Source organism: Lutjanus erythropterus, chromosome 18 (genome assembly GCF_056507025.1).
Source record: "Lutjanus erythropterus isolate fLutEry1 chromosome 18, fLutEry1.hap2, whole genome shotgun sequence".
NCBI lineage: Eukaryota > Metazoa > Chordata > Actinopteri > Lutjaniformes > Lutjanidae > Lutjanus > Lutjanus erythropterus.
Window position 1 is genome coordinate 14,600,339 of NC_139334.1, and position 24,307 is coordinate 14,624,645.

Here is a 24,307-nt window from a genome sequence, read left to right on the forward strand (position 1 = left end):
TATTAGCCTTTTCTTTAAATTATGTTTATTGCTTTTCATTATATAACAAGACAGTGATCACACACAGCACCCAACAAAACAAGTACACAATAACATTAACATTCAGATCATTTACAAGTCCTGAAATAACAAAATAATAATAATAAAACCATATTTGAAAACGATCCCCATATTGGTGTATTCAGTATGCCCCCATATTTGAATATCAGCCAACATGAGAATTCTTACACAAAAACTGCAAATTAATCAAAAACTAAAGTAATTGGAGAACAGCCAATAGCATAATATATTTTTGTTAGTTAAGCTTTTTCACTTTCCAGTGGCTGACTATGAGATGCTTTGTCATTGCCTCACAATTTATTATACTGCTCTGAAAGCTCCACTAAATCATATTTCACACTTTTTCATTCATTCTGAATATTGAAAGTGGCAGCCCCCAGCAGTATGGAATAGTACTCTAAAAGCAGCTCCTTGAACCATTACACTCTGTGCCAACTTATTGATTTGCACCATATAACAAAGTGCAGACAGAGTTCTGCTTATTTGTGTAAAAGCATCACATGAAATTACATTAGAGTCATAACAGAATGCTGCTGCTGCTTGACCACGCATCTCCTGCGTAAGTGACCTGAGGAAATGTATGTCCCCGCTCCTGGTCATTTATTTCCTTCAACACTTTACCTTATTATCACAGTTTGTGTGTGTGTGTGTATGGGTGTGTGTGTGAGAGAGAGAGGAAGAGAGAGGGAGAGAGAGCATGCAATGTAAATACAATTTTCTGCACTACTTTTTTTTGTGCACACATGATCAATAATATCCATTATTGCAACTTATACATAGCTTTATTTTCATAGTATTATTCAACCTTTCAGGTAGATTTTTCTCATGCCTTTCTGATATTTATCTTTTAAAATAAAGTTTATACTATAATGTTTTATAATATTTTTGAATCTGAAGAGGCCATTGTTTAACTATTTCCATGGAATACCCTTGGGTTTTGTAAATGAGCATATTCATGCACTGTAGAACAAATAAGTATGTAAATGATATAAAGGTTGAGAACTGCTGTGACTCCACTGATGTTTACTTTTGTGCATTTTTCTAAGCAATATTTTTATTGAATTTTCATGTATATATATTTCACAAATAGGCAATGAAACATATATCATAATTACCAAATTCTGAGGAAACGAAATATAACACCTTAAAAAAACTGTGTGCTTCTAAGTATTTTTGTGGTATTTTTATAACTTAATTTTAGAGACATAGTGGAGAGATGACAGGAAATGAGGGGAGAGAGAGATGTGGGTCTGACAGTGATCATCACCCCAACTAAGGATGATGGGAGGATGATATATAATGCAGATATCAAAACAATTCATATGTATATATATGGTTATCTCAACCAGAAACATGTTGTTTTTAGTTGGATTTTTTATTAATAAATGAAATAGAAAAATGCACTGGGCTATGCTAGATTTCAGAATGTGACTGGTACTTATAATATAAAGGTTTTCGATTAGATTTGCTGCCATTTAGGATGTGATCTTATCATAACATTTAGAAAAGCCAATAGTGACTTTAATAGTAATAGACTTTTTCACCACCATGAGACTTTATCACCACCCTCCCAAAACTCACAAGGGGGAGCGCTAACATTGTTCTCATGTGTCTGCAGACACCTCAACTAGCACTAGAAGTATTATTATTTATCTTTGTTTGAAATCACTTCTCCCCATTTTTCAACAGTTCGGAACAAGATGAGTTACAGAGCTTTGGCCTGCATTAAGATTCAAAAGACTGTTCGCATGTGGTTGTGTAAGAGGAAGTATAGACCACGGTGAGTCTCCTGCTTCTTGTACCCAACACACACACAGACTCACACACAGTTTCTGTTTGTCTGTGCCCTTTGCTCTCTTATTTTTTTTCTTTTACCCCGTAGTCTCGGTGTGCTTTTTATTTAAACTGATTCACGCTTGGTGGGTTTTGATGGTTTTCCCATACTGTGTGCATTTAGGAGTTCAAATCAATCTCGAAAGTCATCTGTGGAGAAATGATGTCTTACTGTACTGCTTTGGGAAATACCACATGTCTCACCATATAGGGTTGCCTTTGGAAAAATAGCTCTGGTGAAAGCAGCCATCCAGATGATGGCTTTTCAGATGGTTTTTCAGAATCAGATTTTGATTGTGAGTGGCAGTGTGTGTATGGAGGCATGAGGAAAAGTTTTATACCAGCACATACACAATATGAAGAGTAAAATGCCTAACAGTAATATATCTCATTTTGTTGAAAAGGGTACATAAGGGGTCTTTGAAATGTATCAAATCCAAGGCTAAAAGTTTTTTGTTTTAAGGTGACAATGAAAGGGCAGTGTAGTATAATGTATTTCTGAATGAAACAGAATATGTGATCAAGATGCAGTTGCCAGGGGGATTTAAATCCCTCAACAGTTGGCATGACTTGCAAATACAGAATAATACAGAGCTGTAAAGGACTGTCGGCCTCCACCTATTTTTATATATATACTTCAGGAGGTGGATGATCAAGGGGAAATTTAATAAATTAGAACGCAACCACACTCTCTTGGAAATATAAACACTTCTCTGCTAACTACAGTGACCCACAAGTTAATAGTCATGTGAATTTATAAGATGGGCAGGTTTTGGCATTTTGGGTCACAATATTCCAGTTTCCCTGTTCCTCTTTCTCTCAGGAAACCTCATACCTTTCAGTCACAAACACGAATAGCACAATTCCATTGACCACTGCAAAAATATCACCTTCACTGTTGCAAAAAAACAGATAATACTGCTCAACTGGAAATGCAGACACAAAATAACAATGTCACAGAGGTTCAATTTGTTGACAGAACATATCTCAATGGAACAAATTATCCTCTGACAAAAATCAAACAGCAAAATTTCATAACACCTGGGTCACCTGTCTGAAAACTCTGAATCTGCTGGGGAACTGCTGGGGAACTGCTGGGGAACTAGAACTCCCCTTTTTTTCTCCAAAATCACAAAAAAGGCACTCTCTTTCAAAAGAGTTAAAATGCCTGTGTTGTTACGCCATGGTCACGTTGGACCTTAAAAGAAATACTCATTAAACATGTTCTTCTTCAGGGACTTTCAAAAGACAGTGCCACAGAGTTTTTTGTGATTTTTCAGTATACATATATCCCTATTCAAAGAGCATCTCAAATGGTTCAATGTATTTTCGCGCAGTTGGGCAAATGGGTCCGAAATCTAACTGCCCAAAGTCAATTTTAACTTAATAATATAAGAAATAACCAAACATTTCCTGCCTGCATCTGTACATAGTAAAAAACAAATAAAAATCAAACTAACACGGAACATTTTTAAACCAAAAAAATAATAATGAAGAATACAAAGAGTGTGATATGCAACACATTAAATTATATTAGTCGCTTTTCTGTCATCACAGTACATGTCACACAGGCCTTTATTTATGTGCATTTTATCACTTCTCTCATAGCATTGATGGTATAGTGAAGGTCCGAAACCTGAAGAAACACATGGAAAGGTTCAACGAGGTGGTGAACGGGCTGAAGGAGGGCAAGCAGGAGATGGCCAAACAGGTTAAGGAGCTGGCTGCCGCCATCGATGCTCTGTTATCCAAGATAAAGGTGAGTCAGGCCAGACTTTGTTCATCTCTTTCATATAACCCAAGGATTATTCCTGTTCATGTCAACAGTTTAATTTAAGTTAATCATAATACGGTGTGAGCGAATGGGGTGTACACGAGGCGCTTTGCAGTTGTTCTTTACACGTTTTATCCAGAGAATACCTGGCTTTAAGCATGACTGCCTCAGATTTATATGGTTCTCTGCATTCACACCTGTAGCTCTCCAGCACATCCAGTTTACTGTTGTTCACTATGCCCTTTCCTAAGTGCGCTGTGCCCTTTTCTCATTCCTTCTCTCAGAATCAATATTTTCAATCACCTCAGGATAAAAAGAAGGGCTAGGTGAAGGAGAAACCCTCTCCTCTCCGATAATATAATTTAGTGAGGCTGTTTCGCTAAATTATCAGACTTGGTTAGTGAAATCCCAGCTCTCCCTGTGCAATAAGCACCCGTCTTATTGGACCCTGTAGGTACTGCAAATCATCACAAGCACATCCACATGATATCCAGACACTGACTTCCCCGATAGTGTTGATTTTTTGGAAATGTTGTCATCTGTCGTTAATCAACAGGTATAATAAGAGTGCTTATGGGTCCCTTATGGTGTCCTGATTAGCACGGAATCACCTGTTACTCCTGACCCTTTCTCTCCACTCTACCCCATCAGCCTCTCCGCCTCCCCTGTTTGTCTGTTAGCCTATTAGCAGCCCCACTGTTGACACTCATGGCGTCCTGAGTGCTTAGAAATTGCTCCTGGCATAGCGTCTCTGAGTGAATAATGCATGAGATGTCAATGGCTGTCATTCAGACCTCTATACGTCAGGGACTAGACCTTGTCATCTTCCCCTCCCTGTGTCACCGTTCGAGACTCAGTCTAATGAATCCTCACAATACGGTGACCTCTTCTCCACCCGCTGATTGTCTGACAAGTATAGTTGGGAATTGAGCATTGTGGCAGTGTCAGTCAGTGTGTTCCCTTGTTGCCACATGGGATGGTGGTGCCATTGTAACAGCTGAGTCTGTGCCGAGTCATGGTATGAGTGCACTCAGTGTGACTTCTTGAAAACATTCTCTCACCGGACAGAAAGTTGGCACAGTGCAACATTTCATTAAAACAAATTGAGAATAGCATGTTATCTATCCTGAGGGAATCTCATCAGTTTGTATTATTAATAAACACCTTGTGGTGATGCTGTTCAAAGCAGCTCAAACCTTTGAAGGCCACTGAGGCTTAAAGGGATACTTTGGGTTTTTTGAAGTGGGGTTGTATGAGGTACTTTTTCATAGTCAGTGTATTACCTACAATAGATGGAATGAGATCGGTACGCCCCAGTTTAGAGAAGCAGTAGTCATCCCAGTGTAGAAGTAAAGCAACAAACTGTGTTGGACAGGGTCGTCGGGAAGATGTGTTTTAGCCCCCTTAAAAAGGCTCATCTAAAGAAATAATTATCATTTCACGTGCATGCTATGTTTATAGTAAGTTGAACGCTTTGTCTTGCCCTCAGACAGCCTTCTCTAACAGGAAACTACCATTATATACAGGGTTTCCATGGGTCCTTAAAAAGTCTAAAATCAAATAATCTGAATATTAGGCCTTAAAATGTTTTAAATGCCATTTTGAAATGGGTTTGATTATTAAGTTGATGTTACTTTTACAAAGTTGCATTAATTTCAGCCTTGCTTTTAAATGTGTTTGTGGGGGGAAAAAAAGTATTTTATCATGGCAAAACAGCTACAAAACAAAACACTGAACTAATAACCACTAATGACCCTCAGGTATGAGTTCACTAAGAGATGAATTTATATTTTTTAACAAGAAATCAGTTAGCAATTTGAGTATGACTATGAAAAAGATCTTGAATTGCATTCATAATGGTCTTAAAAAGTCTTACGTATATCCTGTTGAATCGTGCAGAAACACTGTATATGAACCAAATATAACTCTCTCCAAAGCAGCCACACTCCTTTGGCAATTTTACCTCAGAGAACACAGGGATTCCTCGGCTACCACTGCCTCGACTAGTTAGTTTGCGTTATTGTGTGGCTTCAGTGAACCTGAACTAACCTTTTAAAACACCAAAGTCACACAATAACACAAACTAATAGCTGATCAAGACAGCAGTAGACCAGCAACCCCTGTCTTCTAGAAGTTAAAGAACTTTGTTTTTGCCAAAGGAGTCTGGTTATATCAGAGAGAGGGATATATGGCTTATTCAAGGGCAGTCTCCCACTGGAAAAGGGTGTTTGACAGCAAGGTAAAGTGGTGAAATATTCTAAATATAGCGTACACCTAAACTGATACCTAAAGATATTTCTTTAGATAGACATTATTTTAGGTGGCTAAAATATGTTTTACTGCTCACCCTGTCCACAGAAGTTAATTGCTTAGCTTTTATCCTGGTGCCCTTTTTTGCTTTTCCAAACCAGAGGTGTGCAGAGTGCCACACACTTACTATAGAAGTACCTCATCCAGCTTCACTTCAAATAATCCAGTCGAACTATCCCTTCGAGGCTTAGAGTTTCTGGAACCTTTGGACAAAGAAATGTGACATTCTGATTCCTTCTCTTGATCTCCTAGACCACAATGATGACCTGGAAAGAGATTGACACAGAGTACCAGGGGCTTGTGAAGCGCTCGGAGCAGCTTCTCTCCTCAATGCAGAAGAAGAAACAGGAGGAGGAAGAGCATGAGAGGCTGAAACGCATTGAGGAGGAGATGGAGAAAGAGCGAAAGAGGAGGGAGAAGGAAGAGCTGCGGCGCAAACAGGAGGAGGAGGAAAGAAGAATGTAAGTGATGGCGGATGGAAAGATCAGTTGTAGAAATGTTAGTAAATGCAGTGTTAGAGGTTTGAAACAATAAAGTGTCGGTCATTCTAAGTAAAGATTTCTTATCTTCAAACTTTTCAGGAAAGCAGAGATGGAGCTGAAGAGGAAGCAGGAGGAGGAGGATAGAAAAAAGAGGGAGGAGGAAGAGAAAGTGATACAGGTTTGGACCACCTTCAAATGTTACCTCTTTGACCATTTACTATTGTTCTCTCCTGCTGAAAAGCTGTGAAGCAGCATGGCCTGGAAAATCCATGAAAACTACCAACTATTAATTATTAGTTCATATGAAGTTGTGTCTACCCATTAAAATGCCTATTAAGCTTTTCACGGCTCTCTGCAGTCTCTTCTAAGCTTCGTGTTTCCCCTTAATGAAGTAACTGACCCCTACACCCCTGCCACAAATGACTGGACACACATTTACACAAGATGGTTTGTGATACTTAATCCTAAACTGAGCTCGATCAAGTTCAATCAGTTTATTCTTGTACATATTCTGGCTCTACACACTGTTTCTCTGCTGCCTCACTCTGCGATTGCTGGCCTCTGTGTGCACCTGGGTTACCTGAATGAGAGTCTGTCCCTGAGCAGCAGCTTTCTCTCTTTCTTCACAGGCAAACCATTAAATTAGTAAAATAAAATGACAAAAATCAGCCATAAAACAACCAGCAATGGACACAGCCAATTGCTAATAGTCAATATATTCGTCCAGTCTTTCTCTGAATCTGTTTAGGTTTTGACCAGTACTTTATGTCGAAAAAAACATTTGGAGGATGCCACCTTGGATTCATGTACATTTTCACTGACTTCTGACTTTTAATAGATCAAAAGGATAATTGGTTAAGAAGAAATAATCTTACTCAATCTTAATCTTCACTGAGTGAAAATACATTTTTATCATTAGTTACAAAGATATTTGAGTGGGGCTTTAAATATCTGAAACTTAAGAATCATTTGTCGAAAAGAATTGCTTTTGGGAGCTACAGTAGACCTTTTTCACAGCAGTCATATTGATATGAAGTAGTAGGGTAAACACAGGTATCAATAATACAAGTTAAGTTCTTCTCCATTTGATGTAACAGAGCCTTTCCAACATGCACAATAGCTGCACCCGGACTTTGTTTGATCTGAATGGAACAGAACCCTAATTAGTATAATCTAGACACCTCTGTTTACCCTCCCTCCAAAAGGCTGCCAAGAAAAACATCTATACAGTACAATCAATCAATCTTAGAAGTCAAACAGTAAGTGAACACAGACTGTAAATTTTCCATGAGCCTTTGAACACACCAAGACCATTCAAAAGGGTCCCTGCTTGCACCAACATACCAATAGCTTAACTTAAAACAAACTTGGTGTCTCCTGAGGTTAATTTTAAACAATTTTCTTACCATAAATGTGCAGTCAGTGCAAATGCACCCTGCAGCTTCCAAAGACACACTATATATGTGTTTTTTATAGTTCATGGGCAGGAAAAAAAACATATAAAGCCACCATTATGGTTCTGATGTTCCCTCTCAGTGACAGAAGCTGCCTGCTCTCCCCTCTGAGTGAAATGTTCGTTAGCTCTTTGGTCTCCCACGGCAACAGCTGGGTCATGACATTGGTCAGATTCCCAGAGGGTTGCTGCAGGGTCTTGATTGATGATTCCACTACCTGCCAAGTTTCTCCTAACTAAACTACTTTATTCCTCTGTGCGCTATCCTGTGCTTTATTATCGTCTACACTGTCACCTTTATCTGCCTGTTTTACTCCCTCACTTTTAATTTGTCACCTTTTTTGTTTCATTGCTTTTTCTGTTCTTAATGTTTCCTTATCTCTACATGCACCTGTTCCTCCTTAATTTTGCCATCATGTTTCACCTCTCCTAAACATTCATTCATCCATCTGTTACACGTGCATCACACCTTATGCACATCTAAAGTCCTTTTTATTCGCCCGAGGCCAGTTGGACATTTGCATGCTGTCATTTTTTTCTTTCTAGCAGCGAGACAGTTGACACCAGGCTGTCATAAGCCACATGTCTCAGGAGACTCCTTGCAAAGTTTGTTTATCCACAGCTCTAAAGCTGAAAGCTGCAGCAGTAAACTTTCTAAGGGTCTGCTCTCACTTCGATCTAATGTGTTCTTTGCTATTTTCTGCTGTGTCAAAGGTTAGTCTAGCACTGGGTACTGCTCCCTTCAGCCTATGCATTAGGATGTCTTTCCTACCCTTATTTATGGCACACCAGCCAGTCTTCAACTCTCTATTGAAGACATCCACTGTGTAAACCATTCACAGTGGTGCAGTGACTCAGTGCAACAAGGTAATTTATTTATCAATAAAAACAAGGTTGCAGTCCTTTCATGCTACACAAACATATAACACATATACAGAAAATTCAATTAAGAATAGAATAGGATTTGAATTTGTGTGTAGCTGAATGTAAACAGCAGACACAAGATAGTGAGGATAATATGGTCGGCATTTTCCGATATAACATTTGACATCTGGGAAACATTGTCTATCAACTGTGACTGCATTTTTGCATGAAGCATCATGATGCAAACACAGGGTCCTCTTCCACCCGTCTTGCATCCTGGCGGCTCAGAACATCCTCCACCCATGAAGTGCTTGATCCAGGATGTGGTGGTGGAACAGGTCTCTGTAAAGATGTGGTCATGTCCCATACTGTTTAATTTTCCTGGCAGCACATTAGCCAGAAGCAGCATCAAGCCTATAGCTGAGTGTCACTTGTGTTTTGTCTATACTGGTGTTAAACTTCCAAAAAAAAAGAAAGAGAAACAAAATGACGATCGACCTCACTGAAGAACGGCTTTTTTAATTGCTAATCCAAATTTAGACTTGAACGTGAACAGTAAAACTTAACAGTTTAAGGTAGAGGTCTAAACGGCCAGGCTAGTGAAACATTTCCAGCCCGTTCCCCCTTTCTTCAGCCCACAATATGATGACTGAAATAATATAATAAAATCCTGCTCACAAAATAATTTCATATTTAATTATTTTTCCTTGTTTTTTTGGACCAATTTATACTATGTTCTCATATATAATTGAAATAAAAACACAATTCTGTGCTTACTGAAAGCGTGGACAAAACCGACAATGCTCAGCTAGCCATCTTCATCAGGAGTATTAAAGACCAGTTCTCAGTGTTTCTGTCCAATGCACAGCTAACTAAAAATGTATAGAAATTTGTTTTTGTTAAGTGGGACGAAAAGAAAATCTTTCTACAAACTCCAGCTTCAAGCATCAGCAGTTTCTATGCAGAAATATTATCATATTAACTAACCTGAGGAAAGGCCGCTATCCTCATAATCATCAGTCGTCTCCCAATTATACACAAAATTGTTTTTTAAATGTTTGTTGCACATCCTGCCCGGTGTTGGAATCTTTTAGGGTGGTATACAAATACACTTTAAACCATATAGTTTGGGTTATTTTGGGGTATTTTAACTGCGTTTAAGGTAGCTATTAGCTAATGATTTGACTTTTTTCTTGTTCAGTATTTTTATCATTAGTATTGTATAATCAGGTGTACATTTTACAATCTTAAAAACAAAATGGTAACTGTAAACAGAGGATACATATATGTGCACCATTCTTCCTCTAATTCGGGTGTAAGCATATACAGTATTCAAATTCACTGGGAGAGTGCCAAGAAAGATTTTAGGTTTTAGCATAAAATACCTGTTTCAGAACTGGTTAGTCTGTGTAATAAAGCTATTTTGGGCATAATACCCGGGTGTCTGCATTAGCTACTGCATAAAGAAGCTCAACTTTCATACTGAAGCCATCACAGTTTTGAGTTTTAGTTCTCATGCTTCACCCTGGCCACATATCACAGCTGCTGATTGGACCATCCTCCAGTATGAATAATATATTCTTAACTGGAGAGGCATTCATATTTAACGCTCCTCAGAGAAAAATATCCATTGTGGACTTCATTAGTGGCTTTCCATATGAAGATAGGGGATTGATGTATTCAGATAGATATGTATATTTATTGATTTATTTTTTATATATACCCCCTGTCAGCTAGTTATACTGAAGTTTGTGCTGTTAACACATATTTCAGTTCTATAAAGTGCAAAATGAAAAACCTGGAGTTTGAATCTGGGTTAAACCATTAAAAAATGTTCTTACTGAATGTTTGTCTGTTGTAATCCCTGTTGTGTCTAGACAAATGACCAGTAAAGCAGTAATTAGCAGCCCTACACCCTAGATAAACAGGTCTAATCAGGCTTGGGCACACAGCAGAGCTCTAATTGTTATGAAGGATCTGGCACACAGGGCAGCATTAGTGTTTAGACAGGATCTCGGTTTATGTTGATTTTATAAAGTCACATTAAAAGAGGAAGTGTTTGTGTGTGTTTACAGGCGGAGTTGGAGATTCAGCTGGCTCTGGAGCGGGAGGAGCAGGCCCAGCGCACCACCATACTGGAACAGGAGAGGAGAGACAGAGAGTTAGCCATGAGAATTGCACAGAGTGAGGCAGAACTCATCAATGAAGAGGGACAGATGGACGCAGGCCTGCGCAGGTAGCGTACATGTGTGAATAATAACCCCCACGTTAAAACATAAGGTCATTTTAACCTCAGCATGCGTGTGTAACTGCATTTTTCATGTTGCTGTGTTTTCTCTCAGTGATGAGTTTTCAGGTCTTCCTATCTCTGCATCCTCAGCCAGAGCCATGTAAGACATCAGCACAGGTTTATCTTACCTGCTCTCCAGGTGTACCACCAGCAGTATCACTCACTCCCTCACTGGGATAGTTTGGATTATTTTAAAGTGGGGTTGTGTGAGTTACCTATCCATGCGGTGTACTGCTTTAGTCAGTGTCAGCAGCAAACCTTACTTCTACCATCTAAAAAAAAAGGCCAACTTGAAAAATCAAGCAGTTTAAGTGTTATTGTTTGAATATTTTCACCACTGTACTGTGCTGTCAGGCAGCCTTTTCAGATAGGAACCCATTGTTATATAAGCCAAATATTGCTATCTCCAAATTAACCAAACTCCATTGGCAAAAACAGTAATTTTCCCTAACAGAATACAGGAGTTGCTGGGCTCCATACCGTAAAAGGCTGTCAATAGTATACACTGAAAATCATGGATTTTTTAATTTTTTTATGTGGACCTTTTTTAGTGGCTAAAATACATTTTGCTGTTTCTACAAACTAGGGACGTGTTGATCGCCATTTACTGTGGATAATGCACTGACTATCAAGAAGTATCTTACACAACCCCAATTCAAAAAATCCAAGCTATCCTTTTAATCTCTGTCGTAGTCCTAAATGCCTTAAAATAGATGCAGGATTGTACCAGCAATGCAAAGCCAACATAAAAATCCCTCAATTTTAAGAAACCACCAGTCAAATCAAGATATATGCTGCGTGGCATGAATCATTAGATTAGCCATTTAGAGGATGATTATGTGTGATTATTGGTTACTCAGAAATGAAGATGGCATGTCGAATCAATATAAGAAAGATGGATCAGAATATGCACTATGTGATCTTTTTGTCTCTTAATTGGCTTTGCATGTGTCTGTTAAAGCTTGTCTGTATCCTTCGCAGTGTTGATGAACAGCACAAACCCATGACCTTCACTATCTGTGTGCTTTCCCTGACTAATTCATTCAGTTTTTATAAATTTGTTAGGACTTCATGTCCTCTGGATACATCTATAGTTTATAGGCTAGCTGTCTGATAGTTACTAAAGAAATGTTGAAGGTCTTAACTCACCCACTCTGCTGTATCTCTTGCTTAAAGCTCAGTCATAATATCAGTTGCTTTTAATCACCAGGAGTCTGTTAGGGAAGATAACTACTGGCAAATATTTATTCACTTACAACAACTAATAATATTTTTTTTCTTACCAAGGTGATAAAATATGCAATCTACAATATTTACAATGGTACAAAACTGTATTGTATTTATTCACTAGACTTTATAATGTGCTCAGCACTCGTATTGACATACTTTACTGTGTGCAAATGATGTCACCTGAGAATGTATTACAATATTAGGTTCATAGTTCACAACCACTTACCACAGGGAAAAAGAAGAGCGGTGTTCAAAACTTTAAACAGTTCTTTTTCCACGTAGTTTCCAACAATTGTGATTTGTGATGCCCACATGTGACCCCTCATCCTCACTGTCAGCCAAAGAATGATTTTTCCTTCTCAGTTTGTTTCATTTCAAGCAACATTATATAAGATTTGATATTTTTTACTTTTTGGCACCCTCAGTTTCAGAGTGCAGTTTATTTACACACCTGTGTTGTAATGAAGAGCTGTGCACAGGCATTTGTTATGATTTCATCATTTATCACTTATGATAAAATAATAGCAAGTCAACAACTTTGTTAACACACCCCAACTTCAAGCAAATGCAGCACCACGAAAAAAGCCAGAACATTTACTCTTGTCCGGCAGCATCTCGCTCAGTCTTTTTTCTCTTGCTAGCTTTCTCTCTGAATGTCCTCTTCTGTCTCTTCACCTCTGCCATGATGTCCATATCATTAGAGGCTGAACCCAGTTACATTGCCCACTCATCCAGCTGCAGCTGTGGCACAACACCAGTGCTCTTCTCCAGCACCCCCCCTCGCCCGTGTCATGAGGCCTTGCTCCTTCCAGCAGTCCAAAGCTCCTTTGCTAGTGATGTAAACAGCAACCCTCACCAGGTGCTCAGAGTCCAGGCAGCATGGCTCAACTAACTAGCTACATTAGCAGTAGTTAGTGGTAACATTACTGTCCATCAGAAAACACAGTAAGTCAGATTTATCAGATTTAGCCAGATCCAGTTTCACCAAAATCAGTGACATAGTTGGTACTGTGACTTAGTGCCTTAAAGCATGAAGCACTTGTTGCGGCCCGCCCACAAAAGTTACTTAGTGCTAGAACATGTGTACAGGGTGCTGACTCGGAACGACAGGGGCCCAATTCACCCTAGTACAAGTCAGTATATCATCATCAAAATGACTTTGAAACTGTTATTTTAAGATAATATAACTCCATAATGTTGCTTTAAATGACTTCAGGTCTGAAAAGGTGAAGTATTTCATAAAAATGAATCACAAAAGAAACACGATAATATTGACATTTCATTAATATAAATATTTTCTAGCCATTTAATCATCTGTTGACCCCTCAGACATGTATATCTTGAGAGTCCTTGTGTTATTCAACCACTTTTTGAGTGAAACCATTCTACTTTCATCAAGGACGGTTAACAGGTCACGTACAGGAAGATAAAGCATACCACTGTCCTCATGGTTACCTGTAGCTGAAAGTACCTTGTACACCAGCCATGTTCAAAATAACTGGCTTGTTCATTCATTTACTAATCCATTTGTAATAGACAGTTTTTAATTCATTAAGACACAAATATAGTGCACTATGTAGTGAATAGGCTGTGATTGCAGACACACCCATTGACTAAAAACAGTGTTTAAACTTTTGACTGCCTGATAATTCTCACCCAAACACAGTGTATCATAGCTGCCCACTTTGTCCTAACGTGAACTCCACTGTGCGAGTGGGACTGAATTTCCATAACCCCACTCTGTGTTTAAAGCCAGAAGTTCTCTCACAGTCTGCATGTGCCTTATCTGCAGGTCCAGCAAGCACAAAATTACATTTGATCCAATAGCCTGTAATCTTGTCAGTGTTGGCTCCTGCGCCCAGGGCCCACGTTCCATGTCTCCTGCAGTACCATCCCTGTGAGTCAGCTGACCCCTGGAAACCAAAAGCTGATCTGTTGCCAAGAAAGAAGCTCCAAAGGCCTTGTGTGTCACATGTGCACGCCACAGAGCTTAAGCACATGAAAGCATGCGTACAGTAGAAGTGTACACACTGGCTGGCATTTGCTGGCATAGTAGCTTCAGGATCTCCTCCCTCTTTAAACAACCATCCATTTCCTGTTCAGCAAAGCCCTGGCCTTCGTTTCACTTCCACTTGCCCTGATTCATTACCATCCCACACTGGCACACATCTCAGCCGGAATGATCAGTTTCATCTTTCCAGTCAGTATGAATTATAAATGGTAATGGTAATCTGGCTAATGATTCGTGGATCAGTAATCCTCAACTCTGAGACATTAGCAGCTATGCCGACTGTAAATAGAGGAGTTAAATCCTTCGTATTATTGAATTAGCGGCCTCGACTCGGCAGGGAAGCTGGAGACACGGCTCACATGAGCTCAGACTTGCTGCAGCAGTCATTTAAGTAGCTGAAACTCTGTGCCATCAGTTTGATTCAGAAATTAAAGTGCTGCATCATTTCACCTTATTTTTTTCATCTTCACCTCTTATTCCTGTTAAAATAAGTGTGGGAATAACAACACTCAAATTGCCAGTAGATGTAAGATGGCATCTGGCACGTTGTAACATTAGATGAGCTTTGCATCAGTTTAAGTGGAGTTGAAACAGGATGTGGACAAACTCTGCTCTTCAGCTCCCCTGCTGACCGGCCTCTAATGTGAATTTAATCGGCTGAGACAATGAGGAGGGCTTGAAAGAAGTGAGGCATCTGTTTCCATTTCTCACTGAGGGCAGTATACTTAATAAATCCTGTTTTCCTTTTGATATTTATGCATCTTGTCTGCCACTGAAATTCCACTTTACACTATGGTTGAAAATAATGAAATTGAGTATAATAACACAACAAATGTTACTTTATTGTCAATTATTTACTGTGTACATTCTGGACTTTGTTCAAGTTAGACTGGATTGCAAATAAAATGTTGCACTGTTTGCTAGCTAGCTAAAAGGTTAGTTAGCTTACTCATGATGGCTCAGCAAAGAAGTTCTAAGTTTCTCTCCTTTGAGAAAATCTTTTGGGCCAAATTAATGGAGCAATATGGCCAAATAAGAGAAGATTTTAAAGCACTACATTGTTTGCTAATAAGCTAAAAAAGTTACTTAGCCTACTCATTATGGCTCTATAGAGAAACTGATTTCTTCTTTGAGAAGGGCTTCTTTGATGAGTGAATGGAGCATTATGGTCAAATAGGAAATTAAAAACAGTAGAATAAAGAAAAAGGAGACTATCTGGCAGCAAGCAGCAGATTATTTTAACAGATCAACTAAAGTGGAAGAAAGAAGAGATGCCTTATAAAACTCAATAGATTGAGTTTGTCCTTTAACTTTCATCAAGAAACCTACCTCACATCCATCTCAAAAAGTCAGCCATTTTAAAAGTTAAACCTCCTCAAATATAATTTCAAAGTTAATACTGGATCACAGTCAAAATTGGAGTTTGAAGTTTTGTGCAACAGAATCGAGTTTGATCTAGGTGTAGGGTTAATCTTACTTAATTTTGAGATAGTTTAATAGTTGAAACATAATTTAAAGTTAAACCATGATTTAATTTTTGTTTTAAAAATGAATATTTGTTTGTGCAACCCAGCCTTGTGTTGTATCTGAGGAGCTGTTTCTGCAATCCTTTTAGAAATTAACACCTCCCTGATTTTGAAATCATATTCAGTGTTGAAAAACAAGAAATCTCACGCCCTTAAATCTGTGCTACTCCCACTCTCTCCACTTTGCTACACTCACTCTCACCTGTCTGCACACTCACCTTCTTTTTCTTTCACCCACGTTCATCTGTTCCACACTTTAGGGGTCCTCAGGTGCAGGCAACCAAAGCTGCTGCCGGTGTGAAAAAGTATGACCTCAGCAAGTGGAAGTACGCTGAGCTGCGAGATGTCATCAACACTTCCTGTGGTGAGAAATCCCAAACACATCCAAGTTCAACACCATACAGCCTTTATCAACTAAACAGAGTGTGTGCACTGATCCAACCTTTACAAAACAGATCAAGGCGGTAGAGCTCTTTTCTCTCCTTCATGCAAAATGTATTTACAGTTTTCAGTCCCACACATTAAATAATTCAACAGTAGCTCATGTGTTGGCATGTTTGGTACCCAAAAAACGTGCAGCACCATTTCCATACAAGTTTTTCTTCTGCTCTCTTTGTCATTTCTTCTCTCTCTGTAATTTTTGGAGTAGCCAAAGTGAATGTTAAAGAGCTGAGACTGCAGCTGTAGAGTGTGTGGACACAAGATGTCTTGCCTGAAAAGTCAAAAGACCGATCTGAGGATGTTCCCACAGCTGCTACGGCTCATCAGCATGCGTTTTAGTGGCGGAGAGAGGAAATTATCACCATTATGGAGGATGGCAGACTCGATGCCCTTCCTAGTCATTCCCAGCCAACCCTCTCCTCTGTCAGCATGAAAAGCAGATGCCTTTCTGCTGGCACACTTGTCGATGCCTTTATAATTGCCACTGTATACAGTACTCTGATCAGTGTTAGGGACTCTGATATCCCCTGTGGGATTCCAAGGACATCTGGCTAATTTGTGGAACCCATTTGCTTCGGTGGTGATACCAAAAAATCTGTGTTTGAAGTCTGATTATAGCCGTATGTTCCCTAAAAAGCACTGTCTGTTGTGAATGTTTCCTTTGTATTTCATCGTAGACAAGTAAATGCAGTGTGAACCTCAAAATTCCTCATTATACTGTTTTACATTTTAAGTTGAAGTACAAGTTCTTCAACATTAAACATGTTGTATAACTTCTCTGAAATATATTTAGCTTTATTCACAAAACAATTTAATGTATTTCTTTATCAGGGTGGTATTTAAGGTTGTGGTAACACTTTATTTGAAGGGGTGTCATTACAATTTCATAACCGTGACATGACACCTGTCATGAACATGAAGGAGTCTTTATGGATGTCAGCTATGTCATTTTTAATGCGAAGTTGACATTGTTTGAGATGTTTTTGTCATGACAACTTGAAATTAATCAAGACAATTACCTGTCGTATCATGAAGGTGTCATTAAGTGTTATTATGCTGTCAAATACTTTCATAACAGTGTCATGAATAATCCACTTAACCTTAACTGAAGTCATACCATTTAGACTGTTTTGTAACTGATCCCTGCAAGAAATATATCATTTTAATGATTTTCAATGAAAAGGAGAATAGTGATGTAAAAATATAATTCCCTGTAATATTAGAATTGTAATATCAGTCATAATGGTCACAATTTATTAGGTATTTTATCAAAAGCATGCAAGCCTATCATGCAACCAGCTGAGAGTCAATCTTCTCATAAGAGGAAAGTGAAAAAGATATTTTGGGAAATATCTTTTCTCTCTAGAATAAAAGTTTATCACAGCCTCTGATGCTTCGACTTGGACCATTCTTTTTTTCATTTGTCTCCTATGAGTCCCCGAATTTTATGAAAGTTCAATCCTAAATTAATAAAACTACACATTTTTAGATATGTAATATAATACACCTTATTTGGATGCATATGGACTTGTTCATTTTAGGCTCATGACATCACATTTCAGTCATCCAGAACTGGACTGGACTGGACACAAGTCAACACAGGCAGTGAATACCTAGGATGGAAGTAATACTTTTGTTTTCCATGTTTGTCTCACTGTGCTGCCATCAGATTCTGCTTGTTTCATTTATTGAGTACTCACTGGTGTCATGTTGTGTTTGACAGACATTGAGCTGTTGGCAGCCTGCAGAGAGGAGTTCCACCGTCGTCTGAAGGTCTACCATGCATGGAAGTCCAAGAACAAGAAGCGTAATGATGACGGAAGTGATCAGAGGGCTCCAAAATCTATCACTGACTATGGTTAATATTCATTGTATTATCCTCTTGCTCTAAATTACTTTTATTCAATGCTTCACCTGCACAAATACATAAACTGAACATTTCAGACGTGCACACATCACAACAGGCACATTAGGTTGCAGGTAACAAGTCTTTAGTTTCTCCACTCTCGCCTCTCACTATCATTTGCAGGAATGAACTTAAATAATCTTCCCTGTGTTTCCAAACATTCAATTAACCAACAAAACGCTGGGACCTAAAAATACAACCCCTTCTGTCTGCCTCTGTCAGAAATATTTGTTCTAATTAGAAAATCACTGCTAGCGATGCCTTGTCAGGTTCAGTAGCTGCTGGTATGACAGTTCGCTGCTTTGCTCAGTTCATTCTCAACTCAACCAAGCATGGTCGCTGCCACAAACACACACACACACAAATATTATTTAGCTGCTTGAAAGCTCACCGGTGCTCTGCGTTTCCCCTCTTTTTCATCTTAAAAACAAATATTAAATTTGAAGGGGAAAGGGAACATTAGGTTCACTGTGGATTCTACTTTCACTATATTTACTCGCCTTTCTCTTTTGATATGATAGCTCCTGAAAGCCGTACTGGCTGTGCTTTGTTTGTCTTATATTTGGATCCTGTTCTTGGCCTATGCTGATGCAGCAGGGGTCTTATCGAGGCCATTTCATAAGAGGCTAAAAGCTGCTTTACCTGGCTGCGTTTTCATGTGATATTTACTTCCTGCGTCCTCTTTGATCTTGTATGTTTTGAAAGCTTTATTCTTTGTTTTCTGTCCCACTCAGTGTGTTCTCTGCTCTTGGCAAAACATGTAAAAACATGAGTATGATAAGGTTACATTTATTTGAAACCAAATGACAGATGTTTTGTTGTGAATAATCCTCCTAACAATGCTGCTCTGCAGATGAACATCTCCGCTTTTAATACAAATCTATTTTCATAATGATCACACTGCAGCCGAACAGAACCCAGCTCCTCCGATGACAGCCCAGCATCAGGAAGTGGCCATGAACCGCCAGCAGCGATATTTCCGCATCCCTTTCATCCGGCCCGCCGACCAGTACAAAGATCCCCAGAATAAAAAGAAGGGCTGGTGGTACGCCCACTTTGACGGGCCCTGGATAGCCAGACAGATGGAGCTTCACCCAGACAAACGGCCCATTGTGTTGGTTGCAGGTGAGTCAGCAGCTTTTGCTGTCATTATGTCCCCATTTACACCTGGTATTAAAATGCGATCTGTATCCAGACACGTTACCGGATTGGAAAAATGCATGTGATCAGGTCTGCCAGACCACATCTGAAGGAAGTCTGGTTCGCATTGTGTCTGGATCTTGGTGAGGTGGTATCGCAGTCAGCGTGCTGTCATCTGCACAAAACATAGCTAACATAAAAAATAAGTTGTTTTTCAAATTTAGAAAGCAAGCAAATAAGAAGGCTGAAAGAGACACGCCTCTAATTACTGATTATACATCTTTTCTGTGGCATGAAAGCGCCATAAGATCTGTTATTCAACAGAACTGTGTGAAAAATGAGAGCAGTACAGGTGGGAAATGAACGGTGTACAGTAAGCTGATCTGCTGTTAACACTGTATAATTTATCTAGTCATGCTGGTACTGCAACACACCAAGACAAAATAACACACTATTTCTATACAAAGAAAGGAATAACTTAATGTGTCAGGCTTGCCGAATTTACAAGAGGGAGCAAATAATTAAGAATTTGTCATAGATAGCTTTAAGTTTTAAGTTTTCACAAAGTTTCTAAAGTTTGCCCTGACTCGACATCTCACAAAACTCTTCTTTTAAAGAAGTCTGCCTCCATCTCAAGTCAGGCACAGGTTTTGCTTTAGAGGACAGAGATCTGATCTCAGTGAGGATAATGATAAAAATACCATGTGTAAACACAAAGGGACGATTGGATAATTTGATTAAAATATCCCACTAACATATCCAGATATTTTAAAATTAATAATACTTAAATACCAGTTGTGAATGGGGGATTATAACAAAGAGGGCATTTCTTTATCTTTATGCCTGGCTTTATATTACACGTGCAACTTACCATTATTTTTATTATTGATTAAAATGTCCATTATCAATTAATAATTTAGTCCTGTGGTTCCCAACCTTCTTGGCTTGTTCCCACTTAAAATTACACATCTTTTTTGCCTCCAACTATCTAACAATAATGATACATAGAAAGGACTGTACAAACAGATGCACTCAGTGCTAAAAACCCCATCCTGAAAGTACTTTTGAAAACTATCACAGTACACGGACAACTTTTCAGAACCCAAGCTGAAGTCTTCCCATCACTTGTTTTGTCTAGCTTACAGTCTACAACACAGAATCATGCGCATTTGAGAAATTGGAGTAAATTATTGTTCTGCATTTTTGCATGATGTTGATAAATGAACATAAAATCAGCTGATTGTTTGAGCTCTATCGTAATCTATTCTTTATGTACAGTTTTGAGGTGAGTGAATGAACTGGATAACTCTGATTGATAATGATGTTCAATCTGTTATTGATTGTTCTGTTGTGTAGAAAAGTTTTTTTTTCTCTCTGCAGCTACCTGATTTTAAGAATTTTTTGATACCTTGATTGTTGAAGTATGTGGGGTTTTTTTCCCAGACAAATGCCAAAATCAGAGGGAGTGATATTACATAAAACACATTTTTGTGTAGCAGAAATGTCTTTTCTTTTTATCTCTTTGGTCATCTTGTCAATATTTATGTGTTGCCTTTTAATCTATAAAAAAATCATAAGAGAGAATGATGCCTGCGGGTGAAGTCTTCCAATCACTTGTTTTGTCTGATAAACAGTCCAAAACACAAAGATATCTGTTAATTTATAAAGATATATAAATTAAAGGAAAACAGCTAAATGCTTACGTTTAAGTTCATGTCAGTTTAGCACTACTTTACATGCTTTATTTAAAGTTGTTTGATGAGTAAGTGTTCAGTAAATGGATTACTCTAGATCAGAGGTCTGCAACCTTTACTAACAGAAGAGCCTTTTTTTGCCATACAAGAAAAAAAATCTGTCTGGAGCTGCAACCATTTTCTATTTTCCTTGGATTTTCTCTTTTTGGATTTGTCAACCATAGCTAGCCTCTGGAGATCAGGACTATAGCCATCGGCCAAATTTGGAGGAAAATCCGCCGAGCTGTAGATGTTGCCTATGGCGCACAGTTTAGTTGACATAACTGATGTACAGCCTACACAGTTGAATGTAGAATGCAAAAATTAAAATGTAAAAAAAAAAAGAACCGTTATTGACTTGTATATAATTTTTTCCAAAGCCACAGGGAGCCAGTAGAGAGCTGCTAAAAAGCTGCACGCGGCTCCGGAGCCACAGGTTGCAGACCCCTGCTCTGGATACACAAGTACAAGTCCTTTCAGTAAACCTCTGTTCTTACTCGTCCACCCCTCAGGGAAGGACGACATGGAGATGTGCGAGCTGAGTCTGGAGGAGACGGGTCTGACCAGGAAGAGGGGTGCAGAGATCCTGCCCCGGCAGTTTGAAGAAATCTGGGAACGATGTGATGGGATTCAGTACCTCAAGAAAGCCATTGAGAACAAGCAGGCCCGCCCCACGCACGCCACCGCCATGCTGCAGAGTCTCCTCAAGTGAAACCAGAGCGGCGAGATGAGAGTTTGGTCCTGAAACATGACGCCGACACACAGACTCACAAACAGAACGGCACGGTGTACCTGTGGTTTGTGGGATGAAAAGAAGTAACCACAATCTCATTGTAGGCACTCAGTGAATCATCTCCTTTTTAAATACCTGTATGTTGTTTATTTTCACTTTTTATATCTTAATTTTGCTGTGTGACACCTTATTGGTGAAATATTGTGCTCAGTTTTCTTCTCAGTCTGTGTTTGAATGGAAAGAAAATGCTGTGAGGCCTTAAATTGCAATGTAACTGCACTACACCATGAAAGCCTTAACAGGCGCGTAGCCTCTTTAGCAATTAACCTGAAACCTTAATGGTCTGCAATACAGACAATAAATTAGACTGTTAGAGAAAATTATGTAAAGAAACTTTTAATATTTCTGCAACAGTCTTGTCTTTCAAGTCATCATTTATGGTCTTCTGGATATTAAAGCTCTAATCACTGTTCATACCTACACCTGATATGATAAAAATAAAAGGCTTTTTACATATATGCAACCTAAAATAAATATGACTTTAATCAAGAACAGAATAAAATATTATATTTTGAAATATAGTAATACTTCTAATAATAATAACAATAGAATATTTATATACATATTTATGTCAGATTGTACTGCAGGTCATATTAAGTTGAATATAAAAGCTGTTATATTTCAGTCCTCCAGCTACTACAAATTTGACACATGACGAAAAAAATATCATGACAAATAAATTGTCATAACTTTTTTATGACTGCACATAAAATAACTTCATATAGTGGCAGAATGTTCTTTTGCTCCAAACACACTTTCTAACAAAGACTAATTCATGAAAAGAAATGCTGGGTTTGTTAGTATCGTAATAGTTTTGTCTTTTTATCCATTTCATTATTTTCTTGCTGCCGATATATACAACTGTTAAATGTTAAAATCCTTAAAAAAGGAATTTCTTTTTTTGTATTGTTTATTTGTTATGCAAGAGGGAAATGTAGAAGTTTGTTTTCATGTTTGCAGTTTTGTGGGTTTGGGGTTGTTTTACAGACAATAATGTAATTTGTGTGTGCATTGTGTGTGTTTGTTCATATTATATTTTATTAAAGGGGAAATTTGGCACTTTTCCTGTTGATGTCTAGTCAGTGTTGATGGTAAATGAAGCAGTAAATTCCTCAGTGTGTTCTATACTGACCAAGAAAGCTGAGTTCTCCTACTTGCAAGGCCTACACGTACCAGGATGCATTGCACACAAGCTTTTGAAACCCACTCTCATGTTGCTGTATATTACCCCCTAGCCTATACCTGTTACTGTGTTGGTCAAAACATCGCGTTCTGTGATTAAAAAAAAAATACTGCTCTAGCACACCCCCTGGCTGGAGACTAGAAATCTAAGCTGCAGTAACCTGTAGTTCTTCCTTAACACCAGTGACATCACTGTGACATCACTGGATGCAAGAAAAACAACAGATTTTGCAGCAGGACGACTCAGCTTTCTCAGTCATTACAGCAGCACTGAGGAATTTTAGTTCTTCAACTGGCTACATTTAATCATCAACACTGACTGGACATCTACGCGAAAAGTGCAGAATTTTCCCTTTAAAGCTGATTACTTGACTCCTCAGTTGGTAAGGCCAGGAACATTTCAGTCATCTCATTGGACAATCACGCAATACTTTTATTTAGGCTCAAATCAGCAGCTGACTGTAACTAATGATTCATGTTCAAATGTTGGATCTGGTTGTATGTTGGCCTTTGCACTATAGAAAATAAACGTGCATCCCCATACTCCTCTTCACTTTCTGTTGCTAAATTACTGCAGATTATTGACAAGTGACATCAGTTGAGTCAATTCACAAGGTTAGTAAGATATCTTCTGGTGGTCAGTGCTCTGTAAATGGATCTGACATGCTAACGGTAACAGCGGCTAACGAGATTAGAGTGTCGATTAATTAAACAACAAAGGCTAATGTACTGCTGATGTCATCACTGAGCTGAGGCTCACTCCCATTAACTGACCAGCTAGATTAAAACTGGCTCAAGGTTCCCTGTGGAGATATTTTAGCTTTTTGATGGCCTTTGAAGGAAATTAACACCACCAAACAGCGACAGATAATTGATTTAGCTTTGACTGAAAGCGCGCTTTGGACTGAGGGGCCACTTCAGCGCATATATGCATCATACTACCCTTTTTTATAAAGATATTTGAGTGCATTTACAGTAATAATCAGTAACCAACGCTAATAAATAGTAAGTTGATGCATCTGTGATGTGTTCTTTCATCACACAAAGATGGTTGACTTCAGCCTTTAATACAGAAATAAGTATTTTTGGTAACATTTTGCCAGCATTAAATAGCTGCATGCATACTAGTTGCAAATTTGGCTTTTTATAAGTCATTATGAGCCACTTATTTATTCTTTATTCTGCATGATCATATTCTACATTAGGCCAGTAGTTCTCAAACTTACTGTACCACCAGCCAATATCTCCTGACCAGAAAAGTTATGCTTGTATAAAGAGT

The 24,307-nt window shown here is 38.6% G+C and overlaps 1 protein-coding gene across 1 annotated transcript in view; it reads left to right on the plus strand.

Moving 5' to 3' along the window:
- The window catches only part of myo6b (myosin VIb), a 56,034-nt gene extending 32,463 nt beyond the window's left edge, over positions 1-23,571 (plus strand). Inside the window, exons 24-33 of the mRNA XM_084741907.1 lie at positions 1,750-1,840; positions 3,502-3,652; positions 6,230-6,438; positions 6,559-6,637; positions 10,852-11,012; positions 11,119-11,166; positions 16,094-16,197; positions 17,998-18,132; positions 19,087-19,305; positions 21,566-23,571. Of these exons, the coding sequence (XP_084598033.1) occupies positions 1,750-1,840; positions 3,502-3,652; positions 6,230-6,438; positions 6,559-6,637; positions 10,852-11,012; positions 11,119-11,166; positions 16,094-16,197; positions 17,998-18,132; positions 19,087-19,305; positions 21,566-21,765 (1,397 nt within the window). The 3' untranslated portion in view covers positions 21,766-23,571. The remainder of the gene's footprint in view (positions 1-1,749; positions 1,841-3,501; positions 3,653-6,229; positions 6,439-6,558; positions 6,638-10,851; positions 11,013-11,118; positions 11,167-16,093; positions 16,198-17,997; positions 18,133-19,086; positions 19,306-21,565) is intronic.
- Positions 23,572-24,307: the final 736 nt, after the last annotated feature.